Source organism: Ambystoma mexicanum, chromosome 6q, assembly GCF_040938575.1.
Source record: "Ambystoma mexicanum isolate Mex_15411 chromosome 6q, UKY_AmexF1_1, whole genome shotgun sequence".
In the NCBI taxonomy this organism is placed as follows: Eukaryota; Metazoa; Chordata; class Amphibia; order Caudata; family Ambystomatidae; genus Ambystoma; species Ambystoma mexicanum.
In genome coordinates this window covers 1103834140-1103853091 of record NC_090937.1, presented here as the reverse complement: position 1 = coordinate 1103853091, position 18952 = coordinate 1103834140, and the positions used below count along the sequence as shown (strand labels likewise).

General features: G+C 45.5%; 1 protein-coding gene across 2 annotated transcripts in view; it reads right to left on the bottom strand.

Moving 5' to 3' along the window:
* LOC138516493 (uveal autoantigen with coiled-coil domains and ankyrin repeats-like) overlaps window positions 1-18952 on the bottom strand; it is a 523628-nt gene that overhangs the window by 230079 nt on the left and 274597 nt on the right. For both annotated transcript variants that reach the window (XM_069631668.1, XM_069631667.1), the window contains exon 8: window positions 6903-6993. In XM_069631668.1, coding sequence (XP_069487769.1) covers window positions 6903-6993 — 91 coding nt within the window. The remainder of the gene's footprint in view (window positions 1-6902; window positions 6994-18952) is intronic.

Here is an 18952-nt window from a genome sequence, read left to right as displayed (position 1 = left end):
CCAGTTTAGAGAAGACAAGAGTGGTTAAGAGATGCTTGCTGGTTTTCAAAGGAAGTAGGTGCTGATTTTCCTAATATTTTGGAGGCAAGCTGCTGTTCCAGTTTTGGAGATGAAAGTAGTGAAGGCGTGAGAAGGGTCATAGATGACGCTGATGTTTCGAGCTCAAGAAGAGTAGGGGAAGAGTGTCAGGTGGAAACTGGATAGCTAGAAGATGAGATGAGAGACAGCTTTTGGCAGAGAAGAAGAGTACCTGTGTGTTGGTAGAGTTTAACATCAGAGAATGCAAAGCCATCCAATATTTAATGGCAGAGAAACAGATGGAAATTTTGACAGAGAGATCAGAGGAGAGTTCAGGAAAAAAGATTAAAATGTGGGTGTTGTCCGCTAAGAGTTAGTACGAGAGCCCGAAGGGGGAGATTAGTGCCCCAAGAGCAGAAGTGTAGAGTGTACAGAGGAGCGGACCCAAGAAAGAGCCTTGTGGAGCACCAACAGTTAGAAGAATGAGTTGAGAGTTGTTGTTCCAGGAGACAGAGAATTGGAGAGGTGCTAGATAGGATTTAATCCAGGAAAGGGCTTGATCGCAAATCCCAAGAAGAAAGTGAGTATTAAGGAGATCAGAGTGATTAACAGTGTCAAAGGCAGCCGACAGGTCAAGGAGAATTAGGATAGGGGATAGGCTGGGGTGCTTAGCAGAGGAGATAAAGTTGGACACATTCATGAGAGCAGTTTCCGTGGACTAACAGGAGTGAAAACCTGCTTGTAGGGGGTCTTGAAGGTTGTAGATGGCTAAGAAATTGGTAACACAATTGAACACAACCCTTTCAAGCACTTTAGAGTAGTGTGGAATGAGAGACACCGGGCAAAAATTAGCCGGGGTAGGTTCGGGTCTGCTTCTTGCTTTTTTAGGTGACGTATGACTGTGGCTGTTTTGAAAACAGAGGGCAAACAAGCAGAGTTGAAGGACAGGTTGAAGAGTTCAAAGAGGTGAGAGGCCACTAACGAGGCAATAGGTTTGATTAGCTGAGGAGCAAGAGGGTCTGATGGGGAACAAGAGGGATTAGCTTTCATCAACAGAGTTAGTACTTTGTTAGTATTAGTGTAACTAAAGTGGGAGATGGAGGCAGAGGATGATGGTAGAGTAGGCATAGAATAAAATGTAGGAGGGGGAGGGTGAGGAAGGTCAAGAGAGAGTTGATCATTTTGGTAATTTTTGCAGCAAAGTATTCAGCTAGGCCATTAGCTGTGAGCGTGGAGTTTATAGTCATAGACTTAGGAGGAGTGAGGATTGAGTTTAGGGTGCCCTGTAGCCGGCGAGGAAGGTTGGAGTGAGAGTCAACGAGAGTTATGTAGAATTCCTCTTTAGCTTTATCAAGAGTGGACGTGAGAGCATTCAGGGCAGAGAGGCAGAGTTGCAGGTCCTCATGTGAGTGGGTATGCCTCCATTTGCGCAGCAGCCGACGCATGTCCATGCGGAGAGAGCGGATGAATGGGGATGCTGGGATTTAGGGGTGAAAGTAAGCAGTGGGAAGTGAGAGGAGAATGAGTCATATAATAAGGATTGGAAGCTAGAGAAGGCAGTGTTGGTGGAAGAGGTATCGGGTGTGAAGGAGGAGAGTGAGAACTGTAGGTCGGAGAGAAAGGGCGGAATGGTAGAAGGTTTACATTTCCTTTTAGTAACAGGTGAAGCAAGTGGTCAGGAAAGGTCAGAGGGTGGACATGTGTGGGTGTTGGAAACAATTGAGTGATCAGATATGGATGGTGTGACAGCAGTATTAGTGGCTGAGAGAGAGGTGGACATGAATAAGGGATACAAAGAATTATCCCCTATGTGTGTGGGTAGGAAGGTTATGGATAGAGTGGAGAGAGTGGTTACTAAGAAAAGACTGAAGTTCACATTTCTGGGAAGTGGTTGGAGAGGGAAGAATAAAGTCACCTATGAGAATGAGGTGATATTTAGTGGAATGAGAATCAAGGAGTTGCCCAAGGTTATCAAGGAATGGTCCAGTGGGACCAGGAGGGTGATAGACAGAGATGATGTGAACTGAATGAGGCAGAGCAATAGCTGAGATTGTGAATTCAAAGGAGGTAGGAGAGGATGTAGCATTGGGGATTAGTGAGGCATTGAGGCGGGAAGAGAATAGGTATCCAACACCTCCACCTCAGCAAGTCAGTTGAGGAGAGTGAACGCAGGATAGTTTGGAGTTGTGTAGGGCTGCCAGAGTGGCAGTGTCAGATAGAAAAATCCAGGTTTCAGTGATAGCAAGAAGGTCTAGGGGAGGAGAGCTGGAGTAAAAGTAGTCAGTGATAAGGGGAGTTGTGTTGCATACAGACTGAGCATTCCAGAGTGCAATGTTCTGTTGATGAGGTAAGGAAGAGAAGAGAAGTTGAGTCTCAGAGAAAGAGAGGTGAGGTAGATAGGTGTTAGAGGAGGTATGGTTAGCTCATCAGTTTTGCTTGTTGGAAGGGGGTGGAAGACAAATGGAGTATTGGGAGATTCGAATTGTGAGTCTTATGATAGGGATAGGAAAGAAGAAAGTTGTAGCATGATTGGAGAAAGCGTGGGGAGAGGCGAGTAGGAGCAGCATGAGGAGCAGGAGTGAATGCATTATAGGTTAGTAGCAGAATCTGGAGAGACAGCACAGTAATTAGGAAGCTTCGGGTATTCATAGGTGCAGCAAGGAGCAAGGCAACGGCTCTTAGGCTAAGAGGCAAATAGGCCCATCAAGGGCTGGTTTTCACCCTTCACTGTTCTGCCCTTCACTGGGATGCCCCTGGCTGGACGCCCCTAGGTAGTTCAGAAGTAATGAGACACACTTTTATCACCTGATCGCCTAGTCCATCAGTAGTTGGTCTCTCCGATATTGTTAGTGCTGATGCTGGGATAAGGCATTAACTTCCTGGTTGGTGTTGCAAGAGGAGCCTCTTGTGGCTTTCGGCTGGAGATGGGTTTGGTCCAAAATGGCAGCAGGAAGTGATGTCAAGAATCCAAGATGGCCGCTGGAAGTGAAGACCAATCCAAGATGGCCACTGGCAGTCAAGTTCCAGACAGAAAGTGAAGCCAAAAACCAGAAGAAATGGCACATGCTCTCGTCACATGATAGCCTAGTCCATCAGTGGTTAGTCTCTCTAATATGGTCCCAGCTGTTGCTGGGATGAGGCAATTCCTTCCCGATTGGTGTTGCGAGAGGAGCCTCCTGTCGCTTTTCGCTAGTAACTGCTAACCCTGGTTGCCATTATTTTCTATAAAGATTCTCCATGGGGAATCCCTTTGCAACCAGGTAAAGGCAAAAAGAAAACTTAGCCTCACACTCACACAAGCCCTGCATCAATTGGAACCCACCATCAATCCATTTAGTCAATAAATCCCCCAGTTAATTAATATGAAGCCCTAATAATGTCATATGCAAGTACCACTTCCTAGCCGTACTAACATCGGAGGGAGCAAAAATATCCAGGCCAGTGAATCCTGTTATGCCCTACCCCAGCATGAAGTATTCTACCCTTATAAACACTGATCGTTACACATGTGTACATTTAAACATCTTCTACTTACCTTTAACAAAGGGTGGCACAGCATAATTCAATTAAACATACATCTAATTACAAAAACAGGTTTATGAGATCACACAATGCCCACTTAACTTTGGCAACAAAGCTACATTTGTAGGCTTTTGAAAGCATGGACAACTCAATTGAGAGAAGAGCAGTGCATACCATACACCACGCTACATGTTTTGCCTTTCCTCATGTTTCCCTCTTGAAATGTTATCCATTCCCCCATTACTTCAAACTAAAGCCTTGATATATGGAAATCCCTGACATTTGGTCTTCTCAACAGGTATTATCTTTTCTTTTGCCATTTTTAAAATGTTGCACCTCACTGTGTGTCCCTTTAATTTAAAAATGAATAGTCTAGATTCGTTATACATTCTTTGACCCAAGGACCTGTGTGCTCTCTCAATATTAATTAAGTTAGTAGGTCAAACAGATTTGGCAGCGCTCTCTGGAAAAAGTGACGAGCATTAGCTCCTTCACAGTTTTCAGGAAACCCAAATATGTGTGGTTTGTTCCCCCAGCTCTGACAATCCAGAGCAGAGATTGTGCTCCTGTTTTCAAACACCTGGCACTTTAGTTTACCCTGTGCACCGCATTGAGTTTATACAGGATATCCTGGTTTTATATTGTGTGATCCTATTTATCACAGACTGTAACTTACAGTCAATATTGTCGACATTTTCAGTCAGGGAGTAGAAGTTTAACTGGATAAATTCCACCTTGGACATTATCGCACTGAAAAAAACATTGAAAATACCCAGAGAAAAGAAACTTGCTAATTGGATCACTTCCAAGTTACAATTTATGCAAAATGAAAATCGGAAATTGGAGGAAAACCAACTTGTGACCAGACAAACCTGACTACTGTCAGCAGCTTCCTTTCTACAAGGCAGAAATCACTAAACTAAAAACGGTGTCCTAGTCCCTATGTATAGAATCGGCACCACAAAGCCAAAAGGAAATGCTTAAGATCAGCCAAGAATTAAAATACCTGACAGCCTGCGACACAAGCCCAATACCGACTCAACAACTCTGCTACTAGATTGCTGTGCACATCTGCCAAAATATCTTGCAAATCCAAAAGCACCAGGATAATAAAGGACCACCTCCACCCTACCCTTCTAATGTGCTAACAGCTTCTGCTCCAACCACGCGCCCTCTAATCTCTTTCTGCCTAATCTCTGCACAGGACCTAATCTATACCATTGAATCCTGAAACCTGCCTGTCTCACGGGAAGACACTTGTCCCGCCAACCTAAGCAAGAACATCAAGAACCATCTGTAACTGATGCCTGTTTTCTTATCCTTCATCAAGGAACCAGTCACTACTGTGATTGTCCAACTTCTATGTCAAGCCACTCCTCAAAAAGCTCACTGCTGACATAAACAACCTTGCAAGCTATCTCCCCATCTCAAACAATCCTTTAATCAGAAAGATAAGTGAAACATTCATGTACGGTCACATATGGGATTCAATTGAGAGGAACAACCTACTAGTCGGGGCCCAACACTGTTTTAGACCAATGAGGGATACAGAATCCTTTGCTCAAACTGAGACACAAGAACACCACAGACAACAACTCCGAGAGCACACTCATCCTACCTGACAATTTCGACAGCGTTTTACACCATCAACCGTGAGATTCTTCTATGAATGCAGGAGACATTGGAATACAAATAAGCCTGCTACACTGGATCATATCCTGCTTCACTGGGAGAACCACAACCACCATCATGGCCCCCTACAGATCCCATCCACACCCTCTAAGCTGTAGAGCACCACAGATCCGCATTCTGTTTGTCCTAACCTTCACAATTATGCAGATGACACACAAATAATTCACAAACTCAAGAACAACCTTTCAACAGACTCACCGGACATAAAAACCAACCAGGCAAATGTGGATGCATGGATGACAGCAAACATATCAAACCTCAACTGCACCAACACAGAACTCATGAACTCATACTTTGCAGTGCAGCTGTTTCAAACACCACCTTAAAACCTTGCTGCCACAAAGAGATGCCCATTCCCAATACCAATCTCCACAGTAAGGAACCTCAGACCCATAATGGACAGCAGTCTCATGCTGGAACCACAGGTGACAGTCGTAGGCAGAAGCTGCTTTTTACAATTCTGCACTCTAAAATACACTAAAACGTACATGTTTTTTAGTCACAGGACCCTGGCCATTACATCACTAGTTACAACAAGACTGGAGTATGCAAACAGCCTCTATCTCGGACTCACGGAATACCTGTTGGAGAAACTGCAAAGGGTCCAGAATGCAGTGGCCAGACTACTCTTCACAGTGGAAAGGTTCGAACACATTGCCCCAGCGTTGCAAACGCTGCATTGACTACCTGCCAAGAAAGGAATACATTTCAAACCCTCTGCATCACGCACCGCACAAACCATTGAAAAGTTCCAGCTTCTTTCACAAGTACGTTATGTTATGTATACTTATAGCGCCGGCAGCACACAGGCATCAGGGCACTTGTAACATACAACATAAACTAAAATTACAAGAGACACCATTGGTGATCCCAACGGAGGCTCTCAGTTCCTAACTAGGTGCAATCACTTAAAGAGACACGTCAGTGCACGTTACGTCAGTACATTTCAGCACTACACACTATCCAGGACCCTTAGGTCCAGTACATCTGCTCCAGTACTAGCCAGCGGCAAAAGACACGGGAAACCTCCTTCCCCCTACTTGCTACGAAGCTCTGACCACCAAACTTCCCACCTAAGCAACTCTGCATGGAAGAGAAACACCAGTGGTTAAGAAAACAGCACAAGGTGTGGCTCCTCAACTATTTTAATTGGCTAAATAGAAACAGAACAAAGATATCAAAATGTAGTTACGTGTTCCTTCCGCTTTGCCTCGTTCAGGGGCCAGGCGCTAAAACTGCCGTCCGCATCACTCTACAATGGAGACAGGTTTGTTTGCTGTACCTCCTGCTTCGGTGAGCACACTCCTGAGTGGTAGTACAACTGGAACATCACCTTGCCTCCTCATCCCCTAGGGTGAATAGGTGCTGTAATCTCCAAATCAGAATCCTAGCAAGAAACTGATCTACTATACATCTGGCTTCACAACCACCCACGCATCTTCATCCAGGTTCCCACCTCCTCTCCTATGACACTCCAGCAGTCCTGTTCATACCAAATTGAAACCTGTGTGAAGGTCCTTTCCTTTAATCGAGAGTCCTTGCCTCGGATTTGTACATGTGATTCGCTCCTACGCAACGTGATTAGCAGAACGCACGTTAAGGGCACACAATCCTAGTGAAGGTGATGAGCAGACATGCACAGATACGTTTCGCAGGTGTCAAGCACTAACCTCCAAAACCAGCTGATCTGCAGTGAGCTGAAGCCCTCGATCGCATGACGTTTTCTCCCGGAAACTCTCTATTTCTTTCAAATGTAGTTGGCTGGCAGTCAATTAAGGAAAAAATAATCCGTTTCTGACGGAAGCATTTTTTGTGAAAACATTTCTAGCCACATGAGGTATGAGTTGGACCGTGTAAATGGATGAAAAGTGTAAGTGCTGATATTGATTTAACTATATCATAAAATACGGTAATACTTCTCACATATTTGGAACAAACATCCCTGCTCTCTTTCATTTCCTCTGCAGAAGCATGTTTGCACTTTCACTTAGCTTGCACAGGCACTTTGCTACCTTACCAGGTAGTCTGCACCAGGATCTCTCCTGTATCTTCTCACAAGTATCTCATCTCCTCACTGCCATCCCTCACAGTCACTCTCACATTACATATAGCTTGTGTGCTCATGTGCCCATTCCTCTATCTCACTCAATTTACTCCAACTCATTCTCCAGCCGAGAGGCCTTTCTCCTTCCAGCCCCCCTCTCCGCTCCACCCCACTGTTTTTCTCTCAGTATGCCGCGTACCTATGCCTCCACTACTACTGGTCTTCATCGTCAATAAGTGCCTGGGGCGGGGGAGCCAGCCAAACAGGATTCAGCCCACGATCCAAACCTGCATTACAGGCAACCTGAAGGCTGCTCTCACCCGCCCCGCCATCTCCCCCCACCCCCTTGCCTCCGGTCAACATTCCCGTCCCTCCCCCCTGCCCTACTAACTTTCTTCCTTAGGTGGGGGCATTACCGCAGCTGCCACTCCGCAACCCGGAACACTGTGTAAACGGAAGAAGGGCTCCGCAAGGAGCACCACCTTCCATTTCATTGCCAGCCATCTTAGATAGAGTTTTGTTTGAATAAACGGGATGCTGCGAGGGAGGGGAAACAAAATCATTCCTCTTAGCACCCTGGATTAAAAACCTGGGCTACTAATAGCAATAACAACTGATCAGGTCCACCGTAGGATGGTAATGGGCCAGAGCCATTGTTAAGGCCCTCGTGATCCAGCCAGCCGGATCATGTGTTATTGCTTAATAGTACCACTACTACACTCCTCCACTCATACTCTCAGCTCTATCACTTCTAGTCAACCTCTCACCTCTGCTTCTATCCCCATCTCACTTCCATTTCCCCCAGTGTCCCTCTCTTCTCTACCTCACTCATTCCCTCACATCCATTGCTCCCCCTTTTCTCTCAGCTCTTATGCTCCCACATCCATCCCTCACAATCACCACTGCTTTGTCTATCTCCCGTTTCTGCTTTTCTCCCCGCTTCTCATCCTCTTTTGAAGGTAGGCTTCTTACCGCTGTACCCCCTTCTGCCATTTGCCTTATCCTCCTCCTTCCTCTTCTACTGTCTCTCACCTCCTCTGTCCACTTTTCATGTCCTGTATCTAACCACCCACTTTCATTTCCTTGATCACTGGGCAGTGGATCCATTCTTGCCTCCATCCCAGGTCTCTCTCTATCTTTCTCTCTCTAGAGTCTGCTCCTGCTACTCCTGCTCTTTTTTTATCATCAGTCTTTCTCTTTTTAATTTGTTTCTCTATCATCCTTTTACTTTTTCTTTTTAATCTTGCAGTTTCTCTCCTTTTTCCTCAACCTTTCGTTTGGCTTTTCAGCCCCATCGTTTCCCTTGTTATTTTATATTGTTTTTCGTTTTTTCACCCTCTTTCTTTCCCATCAAGTTCTCTTTCATATTCCTTTCGACTTTCCCTGTTCTTTCAATAATCCATTCCCCGTTTCACCGACTTTCACTCACCAGCTCTGTTCCCTTGTTCTCACACCCTCCTTTCCCCTACCTCTTTTCGTTTTAAACCTTCTTTATTCAATTTATTTTCCTCTTTTTTTGTAGTCATTACTGCAGTTTTTCTATAATCCATAGCAGTCGAGCCAACCCATTCAGAAATCCAAATTCTGTAGATTACAATGTCATGCACACAAAGGGAAGCACTAGTGGCCCACTTTATGTGTGCATTGATGACTCATAAAGCAAGGAAGGCATTTGTGTTTTGCTGATTGAGCAAAATGAAAGGGTAATGATAGATGTTATGTCTCTTCTTTCAGCCATGTGTCGCCCAGGATATTTAGGCGCTTGCCGTCAGGCCAGGGAGGGGAACACTTCATATCCCCTCCACAGACCAGCGGCAAAGGAGGACGTTACATTAGTCAAACAAGCATAACACAATCCAGGGCTGGGTCCCTCACCCCCACCTCCAGCAAGTGCAACGGTCCTTCAGCATCTGTTCTGTAATGCCTACCAGGACCCGATGATACATAGACATACCTTCCACTCTGGGGCCCTAGTGGCAGTTCTAGATACATTCCTTACTGTGCCAACCAGATAAGTTGTATCTCACCGTCTCGTTCGTGAGCTGTATTTCCAGCAGCGATAGGGACTCGCCCCTCCTCACACCGCTCCTGAGGACTACTTCCAAAAGGCACTGAGGCTCCTGCATGGTGTCACATAAAATCATGTTCAGGGTCACCCTACCCACACACACAGCCAGGTTCTTCGCCAGGTTCTTCTTCATCTGGGTGCTGACTCCCTCTGTCTCCCTCTGTGCACTCAACAATAGGGATCCGCTTCAGGCCTCTAAAGCCTATGGCCAGGCCACTGAGGCTTGATAGATGAAGACCTGGAGGGCCCCTCAACCACTGTCCCCAGCCATCTTCCAAATCGCTTTTGTTTTTCAGTCCACTAGCACAGTCCACTATCCCATACCACCTAGGGGTGACAAGCCTAAGTTCAACAGAGGAATGTTCCAAGTGGGAGCGGAATAACAGCATCTAGAATAAACATATGTTTTCAACTAATATGGTGTGAGTGTGTTTTATGTCGTAGTCAATTCATATGGTACGACGTTCATCCATCGACCGTTTATTGGTTGCGGCACTTTTTGCCCAAAAAACATTGAAAAATACAGAGGGGGTAAGGGCATATAAGGGGTAGAGTGGGGTGGTTTATATGGAATAAATAATAGGGGAGGGGAGGCTTGGGGGGATCCCCCAAATAAAAAAGAAATACATTTGATGCATTTTATTGGCAAAACATTTTCAGAAAAAAATGTTCTGCAAAAAAAAACTGGGGATGAATGAACAAAGGACCATTCATATGAACCCAGGAAAATACTGGCCACTTGGGATCTCGGCTCTACACATACAGTGGCTTGGTGAATGTCCTATAAGGTCCAGCAGAGTTCACTAACTTGAGAGCTGTTGGAACCAGAAATGAAAGCTTTAACTATAAAGTGTAGGCAACCCAGGGCCCCTAGTTCATTGCAAATGTCTCTTCTGCTTGTGTCCACTTAAGCCCACCACCTGAATACTAGGGGGGGCAAGTCTGACTTATCTCACCTCTCTTTATTTGAAATCTGCCCCATTCAAATCCTGCTCTCCACTACACCATCATTTCATGTTTCCTCTAACAACCCTCACTGCCGCCCCCAAACTCCCCGGCGTCAGAACTTACCCTCAGTCTCCACCCACCTCTTGCACATGGCAGGACAGTGTTTCTCCAGTGCTGCAGGAGATACAAGCGGAAGAATCGTAGCGTGTATAGAAGTGACAACCTCTGGTGTATTGAACCCTGTCAGATAAAGTACAGCTGCAGGTGGGTAATGTTGGGGTCGCATGGAGGGAGAGATTAAAGGTGAACTGTGGTCCCCCCTTTTAGGCTAACTTTAATATTTGATGATCCGTAGTTTTGTTTGTTGTTTATGTGACTGCACATGTAATGAAATTGGCTCTGTCCCTTGGGTCTTCCTTTCTAGTACATCACATTTTGGATCTGCTGGTGTTATATGTGTTCGTGTTAAGTTTTATGAATTTCGATTTAAGCAAGGTCATTATCCTATGTTTTACTCTGCTATGTTCACTAAAGGCTCATAAAGCTGAAAGTGCTAATACAAATTCAAACTGAAATACAACTGTAGGAGGTGGGAAGCTGATGCGAGAATAATGGCAGGCAATTGTTCTCTGGTTACGCCAGTCTACTGTCTACCCTCAGTCACTGCAGCCGATGTATTGACATCTCTACGCCCAGTGCGGTTGCCCACATCGCCCAACCCTAGAAATGGCCCTGCATGCTTTCAAATGAAGGACATGGAATAGCTGCATGGAAGAAGGTTGCAGTGTGGGTGTCAACTTCTAGATTTAACAGAGGAGAGGGGAGCCTTTATGCATAACCTCTAACCCAGAAAGTGTCACAGGAAGTGGCATCTCAGGAAGTGCCATCGGAGCAATCTCGCTTCCTTCCCCAACAAATCAGAAGTGGGGCACGTGGCAGAGGAAGGCGCTCGGTGCCACAAACCAATCAGATCTTGCTCATGTTCTTTCTTTCATTCATTCATCACACCTCTGCCACTTACTTCCCATCCACCCCAGACCAGCAATCCCTTCTTCTGCCACACTCTTCCTTCCTCATTCTATCCCTCTGATCTCTTCAACAATAAGGATAATAATAATAATTCGCTTTTTCTATAATCCGTACTACAGCAGTTTTGCTGTTCGATAGCTCTGTAAATAACAGTTGATGTTACCCAATGCAATGGTTCTCTTTTATCAACTTTAGAAAGAAAAGAGGCAGCTTTGTCGGAATTTGTACATGCGCATGAATGCTCCCCACTGATCTCCTTATATCTACACAGCTTTATGGAGATCTGCAAAGAGGGTATGGTTCCCAGTGATTTGCAGTGGAGAAAATGAGGCGATGCCCTTGAGCACCCCTGATTTGCACCTACTTTCTTATAACTGATTCACAAAGCCTAAACAATGGTCAAATCTGAAGATACCCAGAGCATCGCAGAGACGCTCAAGTGGATAGGCCATTCACAATGATTCACTTGAGGGAGTCATAGAGGTGCGGTGTGAATCCATGCCAATTGCTCCCAGAAACAAGAGCCAATTTGAATGTGAATATTATTTCACACTCAGGGTCCTAACAAGATGATGGTCTTACATAATTACATATAGAAAGGTTTGCAACTAGATGACATCAGCACCATCTACCTGCCTGAGCCCCAGTTCTATTGGTATGTTCACTTGTGACTGGTTTAATAGAATATTGTCTTTGGAAGGCAATGCAATACCTGCGCTAATGCGGACCTGGTGACGCAGGCAACATGAGACAACTAGCTGACAGACCTTGACCCAGGATTTTGATTGTGTAACCTCCCTTCTCAGCATAGCCACATATAGAGTTTCTCATATAAAAGCAAATAACAGAGCCAACATAATGTGAATGAGATTTGCATGCCCCAAAATTCCTAAATTGTGAGGCCCAACACAGTCTTCTATCCCACAGACGACTTGGCCCATGGCTTTCACACAGTCCATGTGTGTCGACATGTTTCATTATGAAGTTCTTAGCAAAATCAATTTCAGGCTTTCTTCAGGATAGGTCATGGTTTTAAATAGATGTCTCTGTACAATTCATTGGTATGGTAGTTTCTAGAGGGAGGAAGATGATACTCACTTGATCTGGGCATCAGTCTACATCAAGTAAGAACTCTCTCTAAATAATTATGGGCACGGAAATGGTCTTCTTAACTTGTCTGTGCACAACTGGTCGAGATTTTCATGCACAATTTCAAGGCAATTGCATAGAAGCCTATTTTGCTTGTATAAGAAGACCCATCAAACCACATTAATAATACAAATAGGTTTATCAGTGTTATATTACATTTCCAAGAATACATATTGCCACAGTGAGTTTAACTGACTGCTTGAGAAGTGACAAGAGAGATAACCAGCAGTGCTTATAAAGAGCCTTCCAAAAGAATTGCAGGCAGGGAGGGGAAGTATCAATAAAACAAGGTCTGCAACCTACTTTAGCACTGTTCACCAATTTGATGATGGCCTCCTCCATAAAAGGTGAAGATGGAAATAAAATAAAAACTTTCCCCAGGGGCAATAGCCTTTTTGGGGCCATTTCTTTAACTTAAACTACTGACTGGTCACTTCCTATATTAGCAGTTCTGTTATCCTGCAAGAGTATTGGATTTGCTCTAGCTCCAAGAAGGTACAATGGGGAGGCCCTGTTCTTGGTTATCCCTTTATGGATAGAACTTCATTCCGCAAAACTCTGAAATAACGTCAGCTGGTACTAAAATATTATTTATATGTTCTACTGAAACAATACTCAACTACTGAAGGGGTTAACATCAGGAGCAGTGGATCTGGAGGCATTGGGCGATGTGGGGGTCATGTAGCTGCCGGGATCACTGGCAGCAGTAGCTGGAGGAAGGACTGCACAACAGCATCAGAAAACATGAAGGTGATCACTGCTAGGTAGGCTGGAGGCAGAGGAGCAGGGAGGAGGCCAGAGAGGCTGGCAGTGTGCCGTGGAGGCCTGGCGGTGATGTGCGTGAGAGCAAGAGGCAGCACAGTGAGAGGCACGGATGTAGGGACTCTGTCTTGACAGAACATAAGCATAGTCACCAGTCTTTGACAGTATGAATTCAAGGTCAAATGGCTACTTGTGGGATACAGAAGGTGTGTGGGTAGCCTCTGGCATGTTCTAATAGTGAGTATGCTCCAGGAGGATGTACCTAGGAATTTGCATGAATCCACATATTTCATTAGCGACATCACAGTGATAGTCTAAGTCTAGTGCATAAAAGACACTTACTCAGGTTACAAGGTGAAATCACAAAGGATGGAGATGATAAAAGAGCCCACATTCAAAGTTCAATGAATGGAATAAGCCCGTGGAGCAGAAGCACTGGAACTGCACTGCACGTGCAGCTCTGACAGCTGGTTCATTAAAGCATCTAAATGCACTTGTTGAACTGCATGCATACTTTGTGTAAGAGGTGGCAAAGCAAAATTAGAAGGTTACAGGGAAATGATTACCCGTCAAAGCAATGGCAGGGCCACACACTGTACCAGAAACAGCCATAGTTATGCAAGTGGCAGGCAAGCCACCCGTACAATGGAGGACATGCTGTTCATTGCTAATACAAAATGCTGTTAACATGTGACAATCCAAAACTAGAGAAGATCATAACTATCAAAAATACAGTTAAGAAAGAACGTTTTTCACGGCTGTACAGAATAGGGGGAAATGGGAAAATCAACACTAAGAGGAACATTTACAGGAAGAGGAGTTGGAGGCTAACGAAAAGGTCGAAGCAACTGGCTCTGACAGAGGACAAATATCATTGAGAAAAAAAAGTCACATATTAAAGACAATGGGCCTCATTACACAGTATTTTATCGTGTCCGCCTTGGTGGATGGCGAAATTACCGCCCTACTCCAAGGTGAGCGGGGCGGTAATTCCCCATTCACCAAGGCACTTCCCCATTCCCATGTTTGCCCCATAGGGCTCAATGGGAATGGGGAAGGCGCTAATTACGGTACCGCAAATTGCGGTACCGTAATTAGCACCAAGGTCCCTTTGCGAGCCCGTTCCTTAACGCCTGGTAAAACCAGCCGTGAAGGTCGAGTCCCGCAAAGTGACCTCGTAGTAAGGCGGTAAGGGTTTACCGGTACTGGTGCCCTTACCAGTACGGGTAAACCCTTACCGCCAACCGTGTAATGAGGCCCAATGAGCATATGTGCGTAACAAATCCAGAGGCACCTATTGCAATCATTCCAGGAAGTACCTATAAAACATTGAAGGGCGTATATCAAGTAATTTGCACCGAGATAGTTCTGGCGATTACTCAAGATTTAGTGTAATTTAGCAAATTATGAAATGTATGCTTCTAGGGACAGCAAGACATTCTTGGTTGGAAGAAACAAAGGGAGCTGAGTGTAAAGCGCAATCCATGCTCAGAACAGCATGTTTTTTTGGGTGAGAGTGGATGACAAACACAGTGCAAGAGACTTTGAGTTTGGCGGTACACAAGTACTGGGATGAGGTAGAGGGACAAGGAGGTAATACCTGGCTTACTTACTTGTAATCTTTATTACTCCTAGTCCCATTCTTCCTCATCCCAGTACGTACCTATGAGGCAAGGTTCCTCATACGTATGCACTGGGACAAGGAAGAGGGATGTGGAGGTAATTCTGGGGCTCTGGCGAAGGGCCAGCTGAAAATGTGTCAGGGTCGGTGGGGATTTTCAACATGTTTAGTAGCCTCTCTTGCCTTAGAGCTGGGAAAAACAGGGGACAAAGTGAGGTGTTTACATTATGATAAAGTCAAACTAATGCAGCGTGGTGTTCAATAGTTGCATATTATCACAGGAATGGCAGACAGCAAGGGGCTGAAACACTAAATACCCCAGGCAAGCTCTTTGGGAGCAGGGTGCTAATGTTGGCATGACGTGCTAAGAACGTTGCCAGAGACTGCCACAAGGAGGTGGCGGCCTGCAATGTGCACGCTGCACACGTTTAATATCCCAAATTAAAGTAGTTTGTTTCTGTGTCATAAGACTGCCAACCTGGGGCAGCTGCATGGGGCTCCCCAGAGATGTAGAGCTCTTTTCAACTGAACAAAGTGAAAGGCTCTGATGTTGTTCCTGCTCTGTGGAAAGTGGAGAGGTCAGAGGGCAGAAGCTCTCCTACAGGGGCAAGCAAGTAAGTCCAGTAGGAAATGGCATCTGTCTTCCATCTGTTATCGAATTCTGCAGATGGGCTGCAGCTGTGTTGTGACTTGCAGAGGAATGATTGCTCCTTTAACCTATTCCTCCCAACCCAAATGTTTAGGAAAAGTCATCCTCTTCTTACCAATGTGTCTTGCAGTGGCACTTGTCACATCTTCTGTGTGGAGCAAACGGTGTAATGTCAGTTTTGCAACAGATTGATGTCCAAGCCCATAGCAGGAGCAGCTAATAACGCACTTGCTTGGTTAAAGTTGTTAAAGAGTGAAGTTATTGTATCAAGCAGGTACAAAAGCACAGGCCTTGGAAAAATAAACAGCCTTTCTTTTCACGTGCTCCAGAATGAGAATGTTGGGGAGGGGGTCAATCATACTGCATCCCCCTGCCTAAAATTGTGAGGGGGATTGATCACCCCTGCCCACCATTTCCTACGCCCATGCACAAGGTCTCAGGGCTCTGCATTGGCTTACTGTTGATGCTAGAATTTGTTTTAAGACGCTTTGCATTACACATTAGACACCGTCTCTCTCTCTCTCGCTCTCTCTCTCTCTCTCTCTCTCTCTTTCTCTCTCTCTCTCTCTCCCTCCCTCTCTCTCCCTCTCTCTCTCTGACAATGGCCTTAAATACCCGATATCTTACTTACAGGCTTAATAACCTGCCGGAAGCATCAGGTCAGTGGTGGAAGACATACTATTTTCTCCCTTGTCCAGGAGTTATCATCATGGAGGGAGAACCTTCCTGGTGATTCCACATAACAACTAGGGCAACCTAACGAGTAGGGTTGGGCCGTGTTCGACTCCTTACCTTGCTACTGGTGAGAGTGTCATGCAAATAAGGGCAGCCCATCCCAGAAGCCTGGTGGCACAAGTAACTTATGGGCCAGTTGGTCCCTGGGGAAGAGGCAGCAGGCCAAAACCCTTACACACTGCCGAATAGTATGGCAGTGTCTTGCAAGCAGAATCACCGAGGCAGAAGAATCCTGGGGGAAGCTAGAGGCTGTAGAACACTGGAGGAAGCTGAGGCGGTGAGTAACTGGTGAAGCAAAGAAACAGTGGCGCATAGAACAAGAATGGGTAGGACTGGGAACACAGGAAAGGTTGAGCCGTGCTGCAGGAAAAGTAAGGAAGTAGGCACAGAAGCAAAACGACAACGAGGAAGCAGGAATGAGGTGCTCAAGCAACAGCAGGGAGGACAGAAATCCAGAGCATTGTGACATGCTGAGGCGCTCACCGTGACTCCATAAAAGGAGACAGGGCTGCCATAAAGGAACGGCGTCGGACACAGTGCGGCATCACCTGTATTCAGTCACGTGTACATCCATGTCATACCGCCACCTTGGGATGGGTGCATGCTACGTTAGACATACGCGGCATCTTGGGATGGGTATTAGACGGGCACACAGAGGCCGGAATTATGACAGTATACCCCCTCCTCAACGATTCATAGGGGAAGAGAAGTAGAATTTGACGGCAATGAAAGGCCTTCAAGAGCAGTGGGCCATGAATGTTTTCTGCCGATTTCCAGGAACGATCCGCAACACCATAGCCTTTGCAGGACACCAAGTAATAAGGATGTCCACAGGCCATCTTCATGTAGCATCTACTTCGTCATCGATCAAGACATGAGGTGATGGAGAAGGTCCAGGTCATAGTCGAGGATGCACAGTTTTCACATGTGACACGTGAAAGACAGGTTCAATCTTCCAGGTGGAAGGCAGATGTAGGCGGACGGCTGAGGAATTCAGTACCTTGGTCATCTTGAAGTGTCCATAAAAATAAGGTCTGAGTTTTACCAGAGGTCCTCTACATTGTCGATAACCACACCATGTGACCAACTGAGAATACGGGTGCTGATGTTGTAACTTCTGCTGTGGTCTGCACTGTATGCTCTGTATGGTTTTCAGAGCTTTGTTTGCAGCCGTACTTGTTTATGCAAGAACAGGTCAGAGAAGGCTGGACGTAGAAGGGGGACATTCTTGCAGCTATTTGTTGGGAGTTACTATACGCAAATTCAGCTGTTGGTAGACACTTTTTCCAGTCGTTCTTAGAGACATTTAGAAAGCATTGCAAGTATTGTTCAAAGCTTTGGTTGTTGCGTTCGGTTGAACCATTTGTTTGACGGTTACACCCGGACAGAGGGGCTCTTTCGATGGCTACATTTTCACAAAGTCACCCCCAAAGGAGGGTAATGTGCAGTGGTCCATGTTCACACACTATTTTCAGGGGGTGGCCATGTAAACTAACAACATCATAAAGAAAGACTTAGGGCATTTCAGGAACAGATGATAGCTTTGAGAATTAAGAAAAATTAGCCATCTTCAGGTAGGCGTCAACGGCAACCACAATGAATGTGTCCCCTTTGGCGTAACAATCCTTTAGGCTTTTGCGTATCCCATTTTGCGTGTGTACACACCATACATGTGTATTCCTTGACGTCTCTTCTCTGTGTGGCACACCAAAAGTGTCCTCTCAGGAGTTCGAGTGTATTGTGTATAGCAGTGTGGCCGGGAGCAGGAGACTCCTCATACACACACAGTAGGAGGTCTTGCAACGTTTTGGAAGGGATGCACACGTGTGTACCTCTCCACAGAACATTTGTGAACAACACACCAGGCTGAGGTTTCATTGGATCATACCTGCAGCAAACTTGCTTGAGGAACTTTTCTAGCATCTGAACAAACCGTTTGGGAGTAAACATGTGTTGCAGCGTATATTGTATGAAGGAAGGGCGTTCTCTTGATCTCGATAGGGCATCTGCCGCTCTATTGTGAGTACCGGGCACTATTGTGATATGAAATGTGAACTGGGAGAATATGCCCAGCCTGCCTGCCGACTGATCTTGCATTTGATGGTGAGTCGGCATCTCAAATTGGTAGCAAATCCCCAAGAACCAATGTCTCCATCTGGTACAAGGTTCCAGTATAGCCAGGAGTTATTTTAGAGTGAGGAATGGGTTTCACTCTGTTCAGGGTCCAAGAGAGGAAGCACATGGGATAGTCTCAGGGACGTCATTTCACCAAAATGCCTGGGCTACCGGAAGTGCCATCACACAACCCAGGACTCGTGTCATTTTACCCCACCCCAAAGTGGCATCACGGGAAGCAATGGAACATGACCATTCATGCCTTGACACAACAGTAAGTAAAATCCGAAAAATATGGTTACACTATCGCTATAATGAGATATTCATTTCATACAAGAATGGATCACCATATGTATTGTAAATAGCAGTGTGTAAAGGCCCATATTACCAAATTACTGTGACTGCAAACCGACCTCCAATGCCAAATGATAATGAGATGCTATTATAAAGCACGTATGCTTACGCGTGTTATATAGAAAAAATAGACACCCAGCCTGTGGTTGGTACTCATATCGACCTCAGAAGGATGAAAGGCTGAGTTGAGTTGTTTATGAACAGACTAATTCAGTGACTCACTCCCTGAAGTGTGCCTGAAATAAA